Source organism: Rhineura floridana, chromosome 17 (genome assembly GCF_030035675.1).
Source record: "Rhineura floridana isolate rRhiFlo1 chromosome 17, rRhiFlo1.hap2, whole genome shotgun sequence".
Taxonomy (NCBI): Eukaryota; Metazoa; Chordata; class Lepidosauria; order Squamata; family Rhineuridae; genus Rhineura; species Rhineura floridana.
The window spans coordinates 6,657,265-6,674,726 of NC_084496.1; the positions used below are offsets into that span (position 1 = coordinate 6,657,265).

Sequence of the window (17,462 nt, forward strand, 5' to 3'; positions counted from 1 at the left end):
CTGTTGTTAATTAAAAGAACAGGTCCCTGCCCCAAAGAGCTGACCGTCTAAAATCCAAACCGGAGGAAATCACAGAGGAGGTGGAGGCAGAGGTGGAAACAGGGAAGCGGTTTGTGGTTGTTTCACATGGCGCGTGCCTAGCCTTGGTTGCAGCAAGACAGCCTTCCCCAGCCTGGGCCCTCCAGGCATTTTGGACTACAGTTCCCATCAGCCCCTGTCAACATGGCCAAATTGCCCATGCTGGCCTGGGGCAGGTAGGAGTTATAGCTGAAAACATCTGGAGAGCGCCTAGTTGGGGAAGGCAGAAGGGGGGGACAACCAAATGCTTTGCGAAAATGGAAGGATTTGGAGGAAGCAAGAGAGGTGGCATAGCGCAGGTATCCTGGGAGGCAGTGCCAGGCATGAGGAGCAGCGAGGGAGAAAGGGCAGAGTCTGTTGAGGGAGCAGGAATCCTTTGGACAGCGCAGGGTGGTGGAGCTGGAGAAGGGCTGTAGCTCAGGGGCAGAGCACCTGCTTTGCGTGTAGAATGCCCCAAGTGCAATCCCCAGTGGCATCTCTGAGCAGGGGTGGGAAGGTCCTTTGTCCGAAACCCCAGACAGCCACTGCCAGTCAGTGTAGGTAATACTGTGCTAGATGGACCAGTGGTCTGGTGCAACATAAAGTGGTGTCCTGTGGGCAAGGACGAATGTGAACGCACGTTATTTGGGGCTGAGGTGGTTGCAGGATTTCAGGGGAGGGGGGATGTTGCAGGATGTCACGGCCCCCGTGGCTCTGAGCTGCCTGGGATCTTGGCAAGACGTTGATCGCCTCCCCTCAAAAAACCAGATAGGGCCCCAGAGGGATGGGCATTTTGAACGGACCAGGAGCTATTCCAACGCTGGCACAAGGGATCTAGCTCAAGGGCCTCAGGTGAGCTGAGCCACTTCTGCTGTGCAGCTGAGCTGTCCGGAAGTGTATTGAGGGGGATGGAAAGCTTTGGGGCACAAACTACTTAGGGTAGCTCTTTGTTCTATCCCTTAGCAAGCAGGCTGGGATTTTTGTGGCGAGAGCCTCTTCTCTCGTTTACCAAAAGGGGACTGCAAGCCATTCCCCGCTTGGGGAGACAACCGTGGTCAGCTGAAACAGGCAACCTGGGGCCCTTCAGATGCTGTTGGACTCCTCCAGCGCCCATCAGCCCCTTCCCCAGCCTGCGTGGCCAAATGCCAGTCACGTTGAGAGCTGCAGGCCAACGACATCTGAGTGGTCACACAGGTTCAGCCCGTAGGAAAGCTGCCGGGTCATTGGCCAGGCCAGCAGCCCATCTCATTCGACATTGTCGACGCAGTCTCTGTAGGGTTTCAGACAGCAGACCTTCCCAGCCCTACCCAGAGATGCCGGAGATTGAACCTGGGACCTTCTGCATGCAAAGCAGATGCTCTGCCCCTGAGCCTGCGACCTCCCCCACTTGGAGTGCCTTATTGCCCGGTCTGCATCATCTCCCATCTGAGCCTTATGTCCCTGTCTCTTCCTTCACCTCTCTTGCCATCCTAGATCTTCCACGGCGAAAAGATCTTGGGAGACCACGAAGTGGCATTCCTGGACATTGCCTTCGATGAAATCCCTGAACGCTACTACCGGAGTCTAGAGGTAACTGCCTGCAGCGGGGCAGGAGGGCACCTGTCTAGCCAGGTGTGCGCGCGGCCTTTCCCTCGCCTCTGTTCATCTTGCCGCGGAAGCAAGGAGAACTCTGTGGCATCCTGCTTTCCATGGTGGCCAATCGGATGCCCCCAGGAAGCCCACAGGCGGGGCGGGAAGGCAATAAGCCCCTCTTCCTGTCTTTGTTCTCCATCAGCTGGCCTAAGGTATACTGCCTCTACACCTGGAGGCAGGGCCAGCCCTAGGATGAATAGCATCTGGGGCAAGGAATGCCTTCAGCACCACCCCCATGGTCAGCTCCGCAGGGCCACCCAGAGGGCTTACGGGGTCTGGTGCAGGTGTGACGTCAGGGGCCCTGCTGCTGCCGCCCCTTATAAGGACCCACACGTGGGTGGACAAAGCTGGGGGCCGCATGCGAGAACTGTGGCATGCACAGAGTGCATTTGACAATTCTCACCTGGAGCTTCTCCTTGCCCCAGGACCAAGCAGAATGGCAATGGGCTTTGTTTTCTGTCTTGCAAGGGAAGAGGGTTCAGGGCACTGCAGCGGTTCCCAAAGTTTGTATTCCCGTGGACCGCTTGAAAACTGGCAGACCGCTTAGGGCTTTCCTGCCTGTTTTAGCCATTGCATAACGTGCTGCTGGTGGCTTTCTGATTTTTAACAGGATTTTTATAGCTATTTTTCTTTCTTACGTGTTGAACAAAATTCGATGTAAATAAAAGAAGTGTTAAATACACAATGAGAAATCAACTGGAATATTTAACATCGTGGATGTACCAACTTCCATCTTCAGCCGCAAATCCACAGACGCTCTGCGGGCTAATGAACGACACTCACAGACCACTGGTGGTCCATGGACCCCAGTTTCGGAACCCCTGGGCTATGGGATTGGTTTTGCCCAAGTGCGTTGTGGCTTGTAAACTCCCCATTCTTCTCTTTCCTCCTGGCGGGGTAGGATCTCCGGTACTTCAGCTCAGTGAAGACTGGCCGTGGCCCGCTCCGGGAGGGCTGGCGGGAACACACCAAGCCCATCATGTGCTCCTACAAGCTGGTGACGGTCAAATTCGAAGTGTGGGGGCTGCAGACGCGGGTGGAGCAATTTGTCCACAAGGTGAGAGCCAGGGGAGTCCTTGACATGGAGTGGTAGTAGATATGGCCCCTGCTTTTGCAGAGAGTGGGGGGGCGCCACTCAAGAGTTTGAGAAGCCTTTGGATTTCAACAGGCTGGTGATCTTGCTGCAAGAGGAGCTGCTGTGTGTACTGCCTTCAAGTTGATTCCGACTTATGATGACCCTATGGGTAGGGTTTTCATGAGGCTGAGAGGCAGTGACCGGCCCAAGGTCACCCAGTGAGCTTCCTGGCTATGTGGGGATTCGAACCGTGGTCTCCCAGGTCGTAGTCCAACACCTTAACCACTACACCGCACTGTACCATATGAGAAGGCATCAAAGCAATGCTCTTCATAGGGATAGGGAACTGGTGGCCCTCTAGATGCTGCCGTACTGCAACTCCCATCATCCCTGACTGTTGGCCATTGTTGTGATCTGCAGGAATGGCCTCCACCAAGGAGGGACCAGTGGCCCAAACCAGGGAAGGTTAAAAGTTCCTGGTTTCCTGGGTTGGGTGAGGAGAGGCAAAAGTCAGCACCTTGGAGAGGGAGATCAGCACATGCATTCAGGACCATGGATAGTGCTCATGCAGCTGAGGCCAAACATCCATGTTGTCTCAGCAAGGTCCTGGAGCAACTGGCTGAGTGTTATAGCTAGGTAGTCGTTGACTGTGCTGTGCTGGTGGGGGCTGATGGGCATTGCAGTCCAAAACTTCTGAAGGTCCACGGGTTGGGGAAGGCGGCTCTGGAGCATGGGAGATTGGCCTGTGCATCACTGCCCCCTGCTGGTTGGGGTCGCAACTGCTCTGCTAGCGTAGCAGCCATTGATGATTATGAGGGGATCTTCCCCACGGAGTTTTCCAGGACCGTTTCCCCCCACAAAAGACAGAAGATCCCTGGGTTGTCATTAACTGAGTTTTGGGTTGCAGGTCATACGGGACATCCTGCTGATTGGCCATCGGCAAGCTTTTGCCTGGGTGGATGAATGGTGCGGTAAGTGAGCCTTTTTTTTGCGGTTCTCCTGGTTGCAAAGTGGGTGGGAGAAAGCCTGTTCAGGTGGGCAGTGGGAGAATTATGATGCAACTCCAGAGTGCCTTTTTCCTAAATTGCCCTGATCTTTGGCATTGTTGCATTTTGCATTCATCAATTTGGTTCATCCACCTCCCTGTTTCCACGTAATCAGCAACACCAAGCAGAGCCCTCTTTTTTAAAAAAACAACACTGTAGGCATGCACTGAATGAATGAGGAAACCCTCCTGCCCATTACCATGTTTTTAAATTCCCTAATTGTGAGTTGCGATGAGACGGTCAAAAGGTAACTAAACTGCGATCAAGCATTCCTGAGGGTGGCCTTTAGATGCAATCCTATAATTGCAAACAGATGGAAATGTTAGTTTTGGATTTGGTTAGCTTTGTTCCCCTGGAGCTGAAAACTGTGATCTGCACCTCCCAGAAAACTCAGACCCAGCTTGTTGAATTTCTTTGTATTTACCAAAACCTTTATGGCCTTCCTTTTGATTTTAAAGATCTCCAAGGAGGAATCTTAATGAACCGTACGAAAAACAAATAAAAAGTTAAATCCATGCATATCAAAATAAAAAAGGCTGTAGCTGGGATCCCAGTCGACAATGATCCGTTTTCGTAACATTTTTGGATCAGTTTCTGGGAATGTTATGGAGCAAACAAATTCCGACTGAAGGTTTCCAGATGTGTGTGCTTGCAGGCTTCTTGTCAGTGGAGTGGGCCTGTGATCACCCAAAATTGCAGAGCAGCGGAGAGTAGTCCTTTAGGGCAGATGGGGCTCTGACCCCCGCAAGCGCAGTCTGCCTTCAGCCAGCCCCCAACTGCCTGCCTTTCCGCTTAGAACTAGTCCAGGCCTTGCCTGTCAGCTTCTTTCTCCTCCTTCGTCTCAGCGTTGCCTTTACACAATGCAGCAGGGAGGGTAACGGGAACAAAACCAGAATTAGTTGGCTCTGCCTGTTATTGGCTCTGGGCTCTGCCTGTCATTGGCCCTGGCTCCGCCCACTGTTGGGGCTCTCTTCCTTCCGCCCCACCAGTCTCAGTGAGCACCGGTTTCAAACGCAGAAGAGAAATGCACACACACAATGGCGCGTTCAAGAGCTCTGCGCTTCTCTCGGGACAAAATGAGTCTCCCAGCCGCCCCGGCTAGGCGGTGCCACAAAAATTCTCACCCCAAACATTACAGAGCTCTGTGTCCCACTGGCCAGTTACTCCAACCTCGTGAAGCCCATTCTTAGGGAGTTGATGCTAAAAGTGTGTTTAGATTCCCTTGGGTAAGTGGATGGCACCCCCACTTTTTTCCAGAGTAAGATTTCCTATCCTTCTTTTCTGACCCCACTAACTTTCCGCCTCAGACCCCATCCTCTGCATTTCCTCTGTCCAACACTTTCCTGAGTCTCCCTTTCATTTGTGTGTGTGCCTGGATCTAGGGCCTCCTTAATTTGTGTGCATGGGGCCGATTCCAGTCTTGAGGGGGCCCTCAGCATACTCCCTTGGTGGGCTTATCCAGCAGTGGTAGCTCTCAGATCAGCGCTGGGCGCCTGCCGTTGTAAATTTCCCGTAAAGCCTGGGAGAGCCTGGTTCAGTGTCGCACCGGGGCGTTGTGGGAAATCTAAAATGTCAGCTTGTCATTGTCTTCCACTTGGCGAGGAAGTCTTAAGGGGGGCATCAGCTGCCTGCAGATGTCTGGTGCTGATGCTGAAGGTGGAAAAGAGTGGATGTCATTCAATATAACAAATAGTTGGAGGGAGGTGCCCAGAATGACAAAACAATATTATAAAAAGTCACAATTTTATTCCGTTTTTATAAATAAAAAATGTATAAAAAGCCCAACGCGTTTCGGCTAATCACATATAGCCTTCATCAGGGGCTGAAAGAAATAGATATATATTGAAATTACTTAACATTCTGTTCAAAATTGTAACTTACAGTTGATGCCGAACCTGAAAGTAAATACACAGAGAGAGAGAGTGCAAGCCAGTGAATTCAAAGCCACATCTTTTTATTGCAGTCCCACACCAGGGAGTTAGAAAGCTCAGGTTATAAGAGGCTTCCTTGTATGTGTGTTGCTGGCTTCCCTGCAGTTTTCTCCTGTGGTGGGAGGGGTGTGTAGAGCCTGACCTCCCCTCCCCCATCTCAAATCCCTGGTTGAGGATCTGGGGGCACAAATCCTGATAGTTGTAGCAGCGTTGTCTAGTGCGGGCTGCTGCAGAACCAATGTCTGTTTCCTTGGCTATGTCTTCCCTTGAAAGGTAGAGTTTGCAAAACCAGAAGCAGAGGAAGGAGCTCACCTTCTGATTAACCAAATCAGTACAGTTCAGGCCCAGCATCCTGGGAAGCTGGGTCCTGTCGGTTCACAACAGACCTAGAGGCAGGCCTCTAACCCGCGGGCAAGCAGCTCAGCACCTGATGGCCATGCACTCCCCTCCAGCGCTGCAAGGTGCCAGTCCACAGGTCCAGATGTGTTCTTGGCTTTGCTGCCCTCTGGTGGTGGCAGAGAAGCAGAGCGAAGAAGCAAACTTGGAAGGTCACCTCAAAAGCAGATTTGCAAGTGGCCGGGAGGTGTCGAGGGGCCACTGCATCAGAGCTGTTTTGTTTACTGCAGGTTGGTGGCTCTCAATAGATGTTGCTGGCCCGGTCACTTTGCCTGTTCATCAGAACCGCATTTGCCGGGCAAGAGAGGATGAATTCAGGATCCTCGCTTAAACGACAGGAGAGCAGCAGGGTCAGGTTGCCTGAAACAACCCCACAAAGTGTGGAAATATTGCCTGAATCAGGATGCTCAAAAAGGGGGACATTGTGGAGCAGAAGAGGCAGAAAAAGCAGGCAAAATGATCAAAGGGGGAGTGGAGCAACCCTCCTATGAGAAATGTTTGCAATATCTGGAGGCTTTTTACTTTAGGACAAAAGGCAAGAAAGTGGAGACACAATAGCGGTGTATACGATTCTGCCCAGCATGGAGGAAGTTGGAGGGGAGAGGTTTCTCACCGTCTGTCCCAATACTGGAACTCGGGACCAAGGTCGGGCTGGGGGGCACACCCATCTTAAGACCCTACGGAGCTGCTGCCAGTCAGTGTAGACAATACAGAGTTAGATGGACAGCTGTTTGGGGTGTTCATAGCTTTCTTTCCCCCTCTCCTTTCTTTTGCACAATGGTACTAACAGCTCCGCCCTCTGCTGCTGCTCTCAGCCCTTTGTGCCTCCACCCTGGGGCGTCTACGCCACCTGCCCTCCTCCCCTGCCCTCCCTTTCAGCAGGAGACTGTGCATGCTGATGGGAACCTGTGACCACAGTAAATTTGACCAGCACTCTGTCCCAATCCAGGTGCCCATTCGTGTTGCATCCTATCCGTCCGTTAGGCTACTCCTTCATTGTATGAAACGATGCGTTTCTTTAAAAGTTGGTTTGTCACCCTCCTGCGGAAAAATACAGCACTGGAAAACTTGCCACCCATCGCTGGGCGCTGCCAGAATGGGGGCTGCATGCATGAGCGCTGCAATTGGCACGCTCTTCCCCTGTTCCTTTCATCCACCCTCCTCTTCCGCTGGTTAGAGCAGGACTCTTAATATGGCCCTGCAGCAGATGGAGGATCAGGGTGGGCCAGGGGACCGTTGGAAGAACAGAAGAGAGGCCCAACAGAGTCTGCCCCACTGTGTATCTGTGTGAGTCACTGTCCTGGGCATGCTCCCTCTGGTCAGGTTAACTCTGCTTCATCTCTCCATATGGAGTGACTGATTCATCGAATCCAACACAATGCATTGATTTACAGAATTATCCTCCCACCTGGTAGAACTCATCAGAACTCATTGGACAAGAACAGTGACTCAGTCAGAGACATAGCTGGCACCCTCTTTTGTGGATGGCTGCTTTACACTCACAGGAGCCTTCAAATTGATTTTTCCCCTCCGAACTGCCTAGCAATACCCCCACAGCATGCTAGAGTCCCTGGCTGTTCCCATACCACTGCTGCAGAGTTCTTGCCAATGTAATGGCCTGTGCTTTTCATGTGAAGATCCTTACCTAGAGAAGTGGCCAGCCTCATATTGGTTCAGAACATGAACAGAGCTCATTCCCGGGGATGTATCCAACTACGCTTGCTCAGAGCAGACCCACTGGTATTAACGGATCTGAGTTAGTCGCTCTCCTTGTTTTCAACGGGTCTGCTCTGAGTGGGGCAACAATTGGATGCAGCGCCATGGGTGGGTTGTTTTTTTGGGGGTAACAGTCCGTTCCTGAGTCAGTCTGCAGCAAGGTAGTGCAGGCTTCCCCTTTCCAGATGATCAGTGTGGCGAAGGTGCTGCCCTCCCGAGAGAGAAGGGTTTCCCCTCCCCACCCACTTAGCTGAGAGATGGATCTTGGCTTGGGCAAACAGGTTGCTCCCCCCAGAGGCTCCCCCAAAGTGAGTCTGCTTTCCCCATCTCCCCAATGCCAAGCAGGCAACCGGCATGGGGACGCCTCTGTTTATAGGGTGCGGAGTTCGGCCGCCTCGTCCCACAAAGCCCATCCATCTTCTGCCGGCTGGGATGTCGGACCAAAGGGGCGTGGGTGTTTTTCCCGAGAAAAGAAGGCGCAGTTGAGGTTGGCCCCTTTGCCCATTTCAAGGGCGGAGGTGCAGCCCTCCCGGTCAGTGTGACCTGGCAGCTTCTGACGGGCTCCTTGTGGGGCCTCCAGGCTGTCTGCATATCCCCCTGGCTTAACCGAGGACTGAGAGCATCTCTGCACGTTACAGACATGTCCCTGGAGGAGGTTCGTGCCTTCGAGACTCAGATGCACGTGGCCACAAATAAAAACTTCAACAGCCAGGACCCTTAGCACCCCACCTGGCCAGCCCCGCCCAGGACTCCCATTTTGTATGTATATGTTTTGTTTTGCTTTGGGGAGGGGGGCTTTTTGCTTTCTTCCGCTGAATCTCAGGACCCTGCCCAGTTCCTTGCTCAGGCTCCTTTTCCCTTTGGAGCCCACGATACCTCTCCTGCAGGAGTGGCTGGTGGCTCTGTGTTGGTGGGGCAGTGGGATCCGCTCCGGGTTTTAGTCCCTGCAGGTTGGACAGCTCCTTCAAAGCTTGGACTAAAACCCGGAGCGGATCCCACCACTTCACTGACATGGAGCCACCAGCCCGCCACAGCGTTCCTGTACATGTGCCCAAGATGGGGGCTGGAGACCAGCTGGAAGCAGCAGCAAAAAGGGTGTGGGAGGAGCATCTCAGGGAAAAGGCCACAGCTCAGTGGCGGAGCGTCTGCCTTGCCCCAGGTTCAATCCCCAGCATCTCCCAAGTGTGGCTGGGAGAGAGGCTCCCGGTTTGAAATTCTGGGGAGCAGCTGCCAGTCAGTGCAGACAGTACCAAGCTCGATGGTCTGATAGTTTTGACTTGGCTTAGGCAGCGTCCTATGTTCCTGTGATGAACTTTAAATCGGCTTCATAGCTTTCCCCAGGGGATACTGGAGACTACAGTTTTCGTGGGGAAGCCATAGCTCTGTGCTGGGCCTCTCACTTTCGGCGTCAAGCAGAACGAGCGTGTCGTTTTTGGGGCATCGCCATCTTGGACTGCAAGGGCGATGAGGGGCTCCTATCCCCAAGAGTTCCCCTCTGTCGAAAAGCTCATTGCGTGTTGTAAGCTAGCCCATTGAGAGGCCAGTGCCGGACCTTTTTCCTTGATGAGCTAGATTGCTAGGAGCATCCTGTATGTAGCTGCCTTGTACCAGGTCAGAGGGTTGCATCTAGTGCTACTCAGAGTAGACCAACTGATAATGGACATGCCTAACTTCAGTTGGCCTACCCTGAGTTGGATACAACCCATTCTGTTAATCCATCAAGCTCAAGGCTGACAACTCCATGGTTCCCAACCTGGCACCCTCCAGATGTTGTTGGACTGCCACCTCCCATAATCCCTGACCATCAGCCGTGCTGGCAGGGGCTGATGGGAGTTCAATGACTCCTGGAGGGCACCACGTTGGCTACCTGTGGCCTACACCAGCATTTCCCCCAACCTGGCACCTTCCAGTTGTTTGGACTACACCTCCCGTCAGGCCCAACCAGCATGGCCGATGGCCAGGGGATGATTCCAAATCCCAGTGACTGGAAACTGCAGGAGGGGAGAGTGCTCTGGTGCTCAGGCCCTGCTTGTGGGCTTCTCACGGGCAACTGGTTGGCCACTGTAAGGATAGGAGGCTGAACTAGATGGGCCACTGGCCTGACCCAGCAGCAGGACTTTCCTTATGTTCTTATGAATAACAGTAAGGATAGGGCACTTGCCTTTCTGCCCTGCCTGTTGGCTTCCTGGAGGATTCTGATTGGCCACTGTGAGGACAGGAGCCTGGACTAGATGGGCCACTGGGAGTTTCATCCCGAAATCTCTGGCGGGCTCCAGGTTGGGGAAGGGTGGTCTGCACTGGCTGGCAGTATCTCTCTGGGCTGCGAGCGAGGCATCTTTGACAGGCGCATCCGGAAATGACGATGATGAGACCTAGGGAACTTCCTGCATGCAAAGCAGGGGGCTTTTCCAATGAACGGTGAGGCTGTCCTCAAGAGGGAGAGAGCGAAAGGGAATCTCCACCTGCAGTTTGACGTGGTGCAGTCCAGAAGTCTGTCCCCTTGTCCTTCATCGTGTGTAGAATGAGTCCTTTGTGCCTTTCCTTTAAGGAAAGCTACGATTGTTTAGAACCCTTGAAAATATCCGTGTGATGTAGACGTGTTCTAACCCTGCGCAGCAACAGAGGACTTTGAGATGTGTGTTGCCAGAGAGCATGTCTTGTACCGACCCAGAAGGCCTTCGAGAAGCAAAGGAAGCCTTGTTGGTCCGTATGAGAAATTGCCAAATCCACAGTTGGGCAATAACCCTGTTAGGGCATTTTGGTTGATCCTCGTGAAGTTGTTACCCATCTGTGGATGCTGCCCTTGTTTGCTGCCTGCCGAGGGAGCTCCAGGACCATGGACAGCTCCATTAATAGGCTCTGTGCCCTTAAGAACATGTGCAGGGGAGAGGCTGGCTTAGACCTCACCCTGTGCTGGGAAACGCATGCGCATGTAGAGAATTTCTGAAGAGAGAACTGTGCTTATGTTGTACAGCCTCAGCCTGCTATTATTAGACAGCGTGTAATTTGAAAGTTTGGAGAGACCGGCTGCATCCATGCACACACGCATGAAAACGCTTGCTCATGTGCATGACCACCATGTGGCTTCCTTCAGATTCTACTGAGAGATGTTCGCCTCCTGCTGCAGGGTTTCTAAGCCCCCAATTTCTTTGAAGAGTAAGGCCACATCTGCACCTTACATTTAAAACATGATTATACCACTTTAAACAGCCATGGCTTCCTCCACAGAATCCTGGGATCTCTAATTTATTCGGCACGTGAGAGTTGTTAGGATCTGGGTGTGGGGAACATCTAGCCCTCCAGGAGTTACTGAACTACAACTCCCATCTGCCCCAGCAAGCATGGCCCACTGAGTCTAGCATCCTGTTCACATAGTGGCCAACCAGAAGCCCCCAATGGGAAGCCCGCAAGTGGGACCTCAGTGCAAGAACACTCTCCCCTCCCCACTGTTTCCTGGAAGCAGAGTTGGAAAACCTCTCAGCCTCACTCCTGTGCCCAGTTCCCTGGTGGTGCTGCTCCGCCACCCAGGTTATCAGCGCTTCTCGCCAGGCCTTGCATGTGCCACCGATCCCTTGATTGGAGGTGCCTGCAAACCCCCCTCCCTCCTGCTGTGTATGCGACTTGGAGCTCCTCGGGTGTGATCTAAATGTAATGTTGATCTTGTTACTGTTATGGAAGAATGTCAGGTGTAGGACAGAGGGACCTTACTAAAGAGGGAGGCCTGACTAGGCCTGCAAGCCAGAGTTTCAGCATAAAAATCATGTCTCCATTCTCGCTTAATTTATCCAGAGGTAGCTTGGGCTGGAGGGTGGACGGTCTGCAGTTCTAGGACTACAGGGGGCAGCAAAAAAAGAGAGAAAAGGGGGTGACTTTTCCAAAAAAGTAACGGGTCAAATCTCTGCTCAGCCATGAAGCGTCCTGGCTGTGACCTTGGGCCAATCGCTTGCCTCTCAGCCTCGCCTACCTTGCAGGGTTGTTAATAGGGATAAAGTGGGGAAGGGGAGAAGCATGGATGCACCGGCAAGGGTCCTTGGGAGGAAAGGTGGGAGATCAGCGTACAGTAATAGTAAAATAATTGATTTGACAAAGGTTGCCTGCTGCTGGCTCAGACAAAGACACAGTGACCTGCCCACACTGGGGTGGGGGCTGGATTTGAACCCGAGTTCCTGGGCTTCCAGGATGTAGTGTGATGTCTTATGACAACGATTTCATTGCTATTATTACTGTCGGGTTGTATCCAGCTATATTACACTCAGAGTGCAATGAAATTAATGGAACTAAATTAGTCATGTCCCTGATTTCCAGTGGGTCTATTATGAGTGAGGCTAACATTGGCCGCAACCCATTACTACTACTGTTACTTTTATATCCCACCTTTCCTACGAGGAGCTCAAGGTGGCATTACATTGTGTTCCCCTCTCCCCATTTTATCCTCAAAACAGCCCTGTGAGGTAGGCAAGGCTGAGAGACAGTGACCAGCCCAAGGTCACCCCAGTGAGCTTCATGGCTGAGCAGAGATTTGACCCGTTACTTTTTTGGGAACAGGATCCCTATGTAGAAGCCAATCAGCATAAGGGAGCATGTTAGTCACTGAGAAAAGTCCTTGTCCTTTCCTCCTGATTGGAGCCAATCAGAGGGAAAGGAGGTGAGTTAGCCACTGAGAAGACTCCTCCCAGTAGCTAACACACAGCCTCCCTTTCATGCCGATTGGCTGCTAGGGAGTCTGTTGCGGTGGAGCGTGAACTCATGCAATGGCAGGGCGAGCAAGTGAGATGAGCGACAGTGGGAAAGTGAGCATGGCTGAAAGGAGGCGTGGCTGTGAGGGGCACGGCGTGATTATCACGAAGGGACCCTGCGCTTCTGAGTTTGCCACCTCACTATTGCCCCAGAGAGAGGTGAGCACCCTAAGGGAGGGGAGGCAGTACCCCACGGCCTACCCCAGGAATCCGGTGAGCTGGGTGTTGCTTTTTCTCACCAAGCTCTCATCCTACCCCCCCTTCCGCTCCCCGCAGGTATGACGATGGACGAGGTCCGCCAGTACGAGAAAGAAACCCAGGAGGCCACCAACGAGATTGTCGGCATGGTGGGGCCTACCGTCTCCATCAGCGCAGTGCGCCTGCCCCCCAACACCCAGAGCGCCCCCTCCAGCGCCCCTTCCACGCCCCTCAGTGGCGACGCGCCCGACTTCCTTGCCGTGCCCAAGGACAGACCCCGGAAGAAGTCGGCCCCGGAAATGGTCTCCCTGCCGGTCCTGAGGGAGCGCGCCAATGCGGAGTGACACCTGCCGGGGCCCCTTCGTGCACGCCCCAGCTCCCTGTTCGCCGCTCCTTCCCTCCGAAAGGGGTGTTGCCCCCCACGCACTTCAGTCCCACAGAAGGGCACGTGCCTTGCATTTGTCCAGTTTCGAATTATTTGGGTGTTTTCCTTTTTCTTTTTAAATGCCTCATTTGAAACCGCTCCTTGTCCTGAATTGGGCAACTCCTGTCTGCTGGACCGAGGAAAGGCCTACAACTCCGGCGTGCTGCTCCCTTCCCCAGATTTTGGGAGCGCCTTTGAGAAATAAACATGCATCCAACCTATTCCAGCTGGTGTCCACCCAAGGATCCCGGCCTTTTCGTTGGGCATTGGTGACCGTACCTCTCAGACTTCCTGTGTCACGGTGTAACTCTCCCCTCCCTGATCCTGCCTTGTAGAAAGGTTGAGTTCACTGATCTGCCTTGATTTCCCTTGGCTTGCAGCATAGGGGGGCAGCCCAGGGTTTACAGGCCAGCTGTTGTGCGGGGAGTCTCCTGCCATGTCTGAGTGGCAGAGCACCTGCTTTGCATGCAGGAGAGCCCAAGTTAAATCCCTGGCATGTCCAGGTAAGTGTGGGAGCCTAAATCCCCAGAGAGCTGCTGCCAGTTGGTGTTGACAATATCAGGCTAGATGGACCAAAGGTCTGACTCAGTATAAGGTGGCTTCTGTGTTTCTGTTTAATTCAGAACCGTGAGGACTGGAAGCTTCCTTTACGTTTTAGCAGAGAGACCATAGCCCAGTGGTAGGCCATCTGTCTTGCATGCAAAAGCGCCCAGACTCGATTCCCACTGTCACCCCTGCCTGATCAGACCTCAGGCCCACCAGCGTCCCCTTCTCAGAGTGGCCAACCAGATGGCCCTGTGGGAAGCCCAAAAGCAGGGCCTGAGTGAGAAAGCAGCTCTCCACTTGCGATTCCCGGCGACGAGCATTCATAGGTATTCCGCCACTGACACTGGAACCATCAGGGAGAGTAGTTTAGAGATGTACCAAGAACCCTTCTGGATCAGGCCAAAGATCCATCTAGTCCAGCATCCTGTTCCCACAGTAGCCAACCAGATGCCCCAGTGGGAAGCCCAAAAGCAGGACCCGAGTGCAGCAGCAGCACTCTCCTCGTTTGTGGTTCCCAGCAACGAGCATTCAGAGACCACTGCCTCCAACAGGCGAGATGGAGCATAGCCGCTGTGGCTTGCAGCGGTTGATAGCCTCATCCTCCTTGAATAGCCGTATTCTGCAGGAAAGGTTGCCCAGGAGGGAGCGAGCCCTGCCCGTGGTTGCCTCTGGCCACGCTCATTGCTTTCATGTGGAGACAAGAAGAGCTCTGAAGCCGGATCTGGCCAATGGTGGTCCATCTAGTCCAGCATCCTGTTCTCACAGTGGCCAGGCAGCCGCCTCTGGGAAGCAGGACCTGAGCGCAACAGCCCTCTCCTCGCCTGCGGTTTCCAGCATTTTGGCGCACTGCCTCCGACAGCGTGGACATAACCTAGCCACCCCTCGCCTTGTGGCCAACTCCCCCCCCCCCACCACCACCAGCATCTAATGTTTGCCTTGGGGAAAACTAGAAATGCCAGGAGGCTGCCAAGCAGCGTTGCAGATGCCTCAGATGTAAACCTCTTGAGTCTTAACGTGGCCTCTGACCTCTTGGTGCAAGCACCCTTTTGGGGATTTGCACGGCTTCTTGTGCCGGAACGGCACTGCCCTCCCTTCCGTCGTGTAGGCGTCGTCTCCTTGCTTCTTTTGCGGCTGGTCCCTTTGGTTTCCCCAGACCACCCCGCCCAGGCCCCTGGCTAGCAGCCAATTTGCATCCTGACGCGCAGAAAATGCCCAACCTCCCCCAATGAATGGAAGCGTTGCAGAGAAGCCAAGAGCAGGGAAAAGCATCTCCAGAAAGTCAACAGCGTGGTCGAAAGTCGTCAGTTGAGGAACATACGCTGGTGCCATACGCCCGTTATCTGTCAAGGTCAAGCATGTTTATAAGGGCTGTCTGGGTGGGGCTCTGCCCTCACCCCCATGAGGTCCATCCAAGCTCTCGGGAGGAGAAGATTGAGGCAGATGGCAGAGAGAGAAGCCAGCAATGTGTATTTTCACCAGCCACCTTTGGGCTACACTTACACTATGTCTGCCAAAGCTAAGGGAAACTACATCTACACCACCATCAGGTTTTGGGGAAGAGGTGTCTGAGAACAGGCGGGCCCTGCGTTTTCCCAAGCCTTTTGAGAGCCTGAGTTTCAATTGGCAAAGATGGATTGTGGCCAGTACTTTTCTGATGTATGAGCCATCGGGGCTGCCTGCGTTTCACAGGCTCGGAAATGGGGTCTGGGGGAAAATCCTATGTAGATAATTTGTGATCTGTGTAGTAGCAGCAGCTATGTCGCATTTTCTTTCTTTTTTTAAAAAAAATGGAGAGATAAAGGCAGTTCCTCATGGAAGCATCCTTGTGGTTGTGGAATTGGCTTGGCACACCCGCAGCGATCACACGGCATTGGCATCGTTCGTGATTTGTGTTTTATTGATAACATGGTTCTGTTCCCTTCCTTGCTCATTTTTCCACACGACAACCCTGTGAGGTAGGTTAGGCTGAGAGACGCTGACTGCCCCACAGTCACCCAGTGAGGCTTCATGGTCAAGTCTAAGCCTTCATAGACACCATACATTTAAAACACATTATTTCCCCAAAAGCACTTTCTTTCTTTAGAGTGTCCTTTCTTAAGACTTTCTTCATTTCTTAAGGGTGCTGGGAATTGTAGCTCTGTGAGTGGTAAACTGCTGTTCCTACCATTTTGTTTGTTTACGGAGGGGGGATTTCACGAGAGGTTAGGCTGAGAGACTGGGTCTTATCTAATAAGTAGTCGAGCAATCGCCCACTGTCTCTTGGCCCTGACAGCCTGTCCTGGACTTTGCTGCTGTGATCCTCTTAACATTTGACTGCATTAGGCCCAAGTCACTGAGAGCCCATCTTGGGAGAAGGATTTTGACCCGAAAGAATGGGAGTACCACATTCAAAAAAGTCACACTGTCTTCTAAATTTTAATTCAAATCTTTTATGTGCACTGATCATGAAACAAATGGTTTCAAAAAATACATATACTAGCTAGCAGTGGCCAGTGGTGATGTCTCTATTCACAATTCACATTTACCACCTAATGCATGTGAATATATTGTTCAGTGTGTATACAAAACATACTATATTATCTTTAGACCAGGGGTCCATACACTCTAAGGTGGGTTGACAATCCACTTTACACTAGACAACTACCTTCCATAGCCAGCCCAGGGTTTTAAGGAAGGATCTTCCCTAGTCCACCTGGAGATGCCAGGGACAGAACCTGCAACTACCCGCGTGCAAAACAGACTCTCCCCCTGAATTATGCCCCTTACCCAGTTGCTAACGCTGGGCCCGTCTCTTATGTTGCAAACGAAGGGCCAGCTTTGAAAATTGAGCAAGCACAAAAACAGCCACTTCACGGCTGGCATCTCTGCCCATTGCATGACAATTAATGAACGTAGGGGTGGTGGAAACAAAGCTCCTTGGAGTTAGGAGGTTGCTTTGCTTATGCTGCCCCATCTCTAACCTGTTCGTCCCCATCCAGCTCTCCAATGTCCGGTTCTTCCGGAGGACCAGACAGCCCGTGGAACATAATGTAGTGGGAGTTGCAATAGACAGGAGGCTTGTTAGGGTTTGAGTGGGCCTGCTCAGGTTTGAGAGAGGTGAAGGGGTTGGCCCCACAGCCCGTGATCTGGGTCTCCAGCTCCATCAAAATCTTGAGAGAACTCTTCATTTCCTGTTCGCTGGGAAAAAGGAGAAAGTCAGTCCTATAGCTAGGTGATTTTAGACTCTGGACCAGGGGTGTAGTCTTAGATCCTTTACTTTTTTTGGGAGATGGGTCACAGCAGGGTCCCTATGCCTCCAGTATCCTATGAGCCAATAGGAGGCGAGTCAGCTACTGAGAAGACTCTTCTCAGTAACTAACATGCTCCCATTTCATGCTGATTAGCTCCTAGGGACATCTGTTGTTGTGGGAAGAAAGCATTAACAAGGATAGAGAAGCAGAAAGTGGTATTCAAGCCTAGCGAGATTTTTCTATAATTTTAGAAGGGGCGTGGCTGTGACTATCGTGAAGGGACCCTGCACTTCTGAATTTGCCACAATGCTACTGCTCTGGATCTAATAGTCTTGGGGCACTTGCAGACTGTTGCTGTTTTCCAGGTGGGATTCAATCCCATAACAGCAAATGCAGATTGCGCAATTAGAGTTGATTGGGAGCTCTTGCGCAACGAGCCCACTCTTAGAGAAGCGGGCTTTTTGTGATAGGTGAT

The 17,462-nt window shown here is 52.5% G+C and overlaps 2 protein-coding genes across 3 annotated transcripts in view; one reads left to right on the forward strand and one right to left on the reverse strand.

Annotated features, from left to right (window-relative positions):
- LOC133371893 (cytoplasmic phosphatidylinositol transfer protein 1-like) overlaps positions 1 to 13,432 on the forward strand; it is a 64,080-nt gene extending 50,648 nt beyond the window's left edge. The window contains exons 7-10 of the mRNA XM_061599842.1: positions 1,531 to 1,626; positions 2,591 to 2,746; positions 3,672 to 3,735; positions 12,866 to 13,432. Coding sequence (XP_061455826.1) covers positions 1,531 to 1,626; positions 2,591 to 2,746; positions 3,672 to 3,735; positions 12,866 to 13,131 — 582 coding nt within the window. The 3' untranslated portion in view covers positions 13,132 to 13,432. The remainder of the gene's footprint in view (positions 1 to 1,530; positions 1,627 to 2,590; positions 2,747 to 3,671; positions 3,736 to 12,865) is intronic.
- A 2,731-nt stretch (positions 13,433 to 16,163) lies between these two features.
- MSS51 (MSS51 mitochondrial translational activator) overlaps positions 16,164 to 17,462 on the reverse strand; it is a 38,626-nt gene continuing 37,327 nt past the window's right edge. For both annotated transcript variants that reach the window (XM_061599841.1, XM_061599840.1), the window contains one exon: positions 16,164 to 16,934. In XM_061599841.1, the coding sequence (XP_061455825.1) occupies positions 16,697 to 16,934 (238 nt within the window). In that variant the 3' untranslated portion in view covers positions 16,164 to 16,696. The remainder of the gene's footprint in view (positions 16,935 to 17,462) is intronic.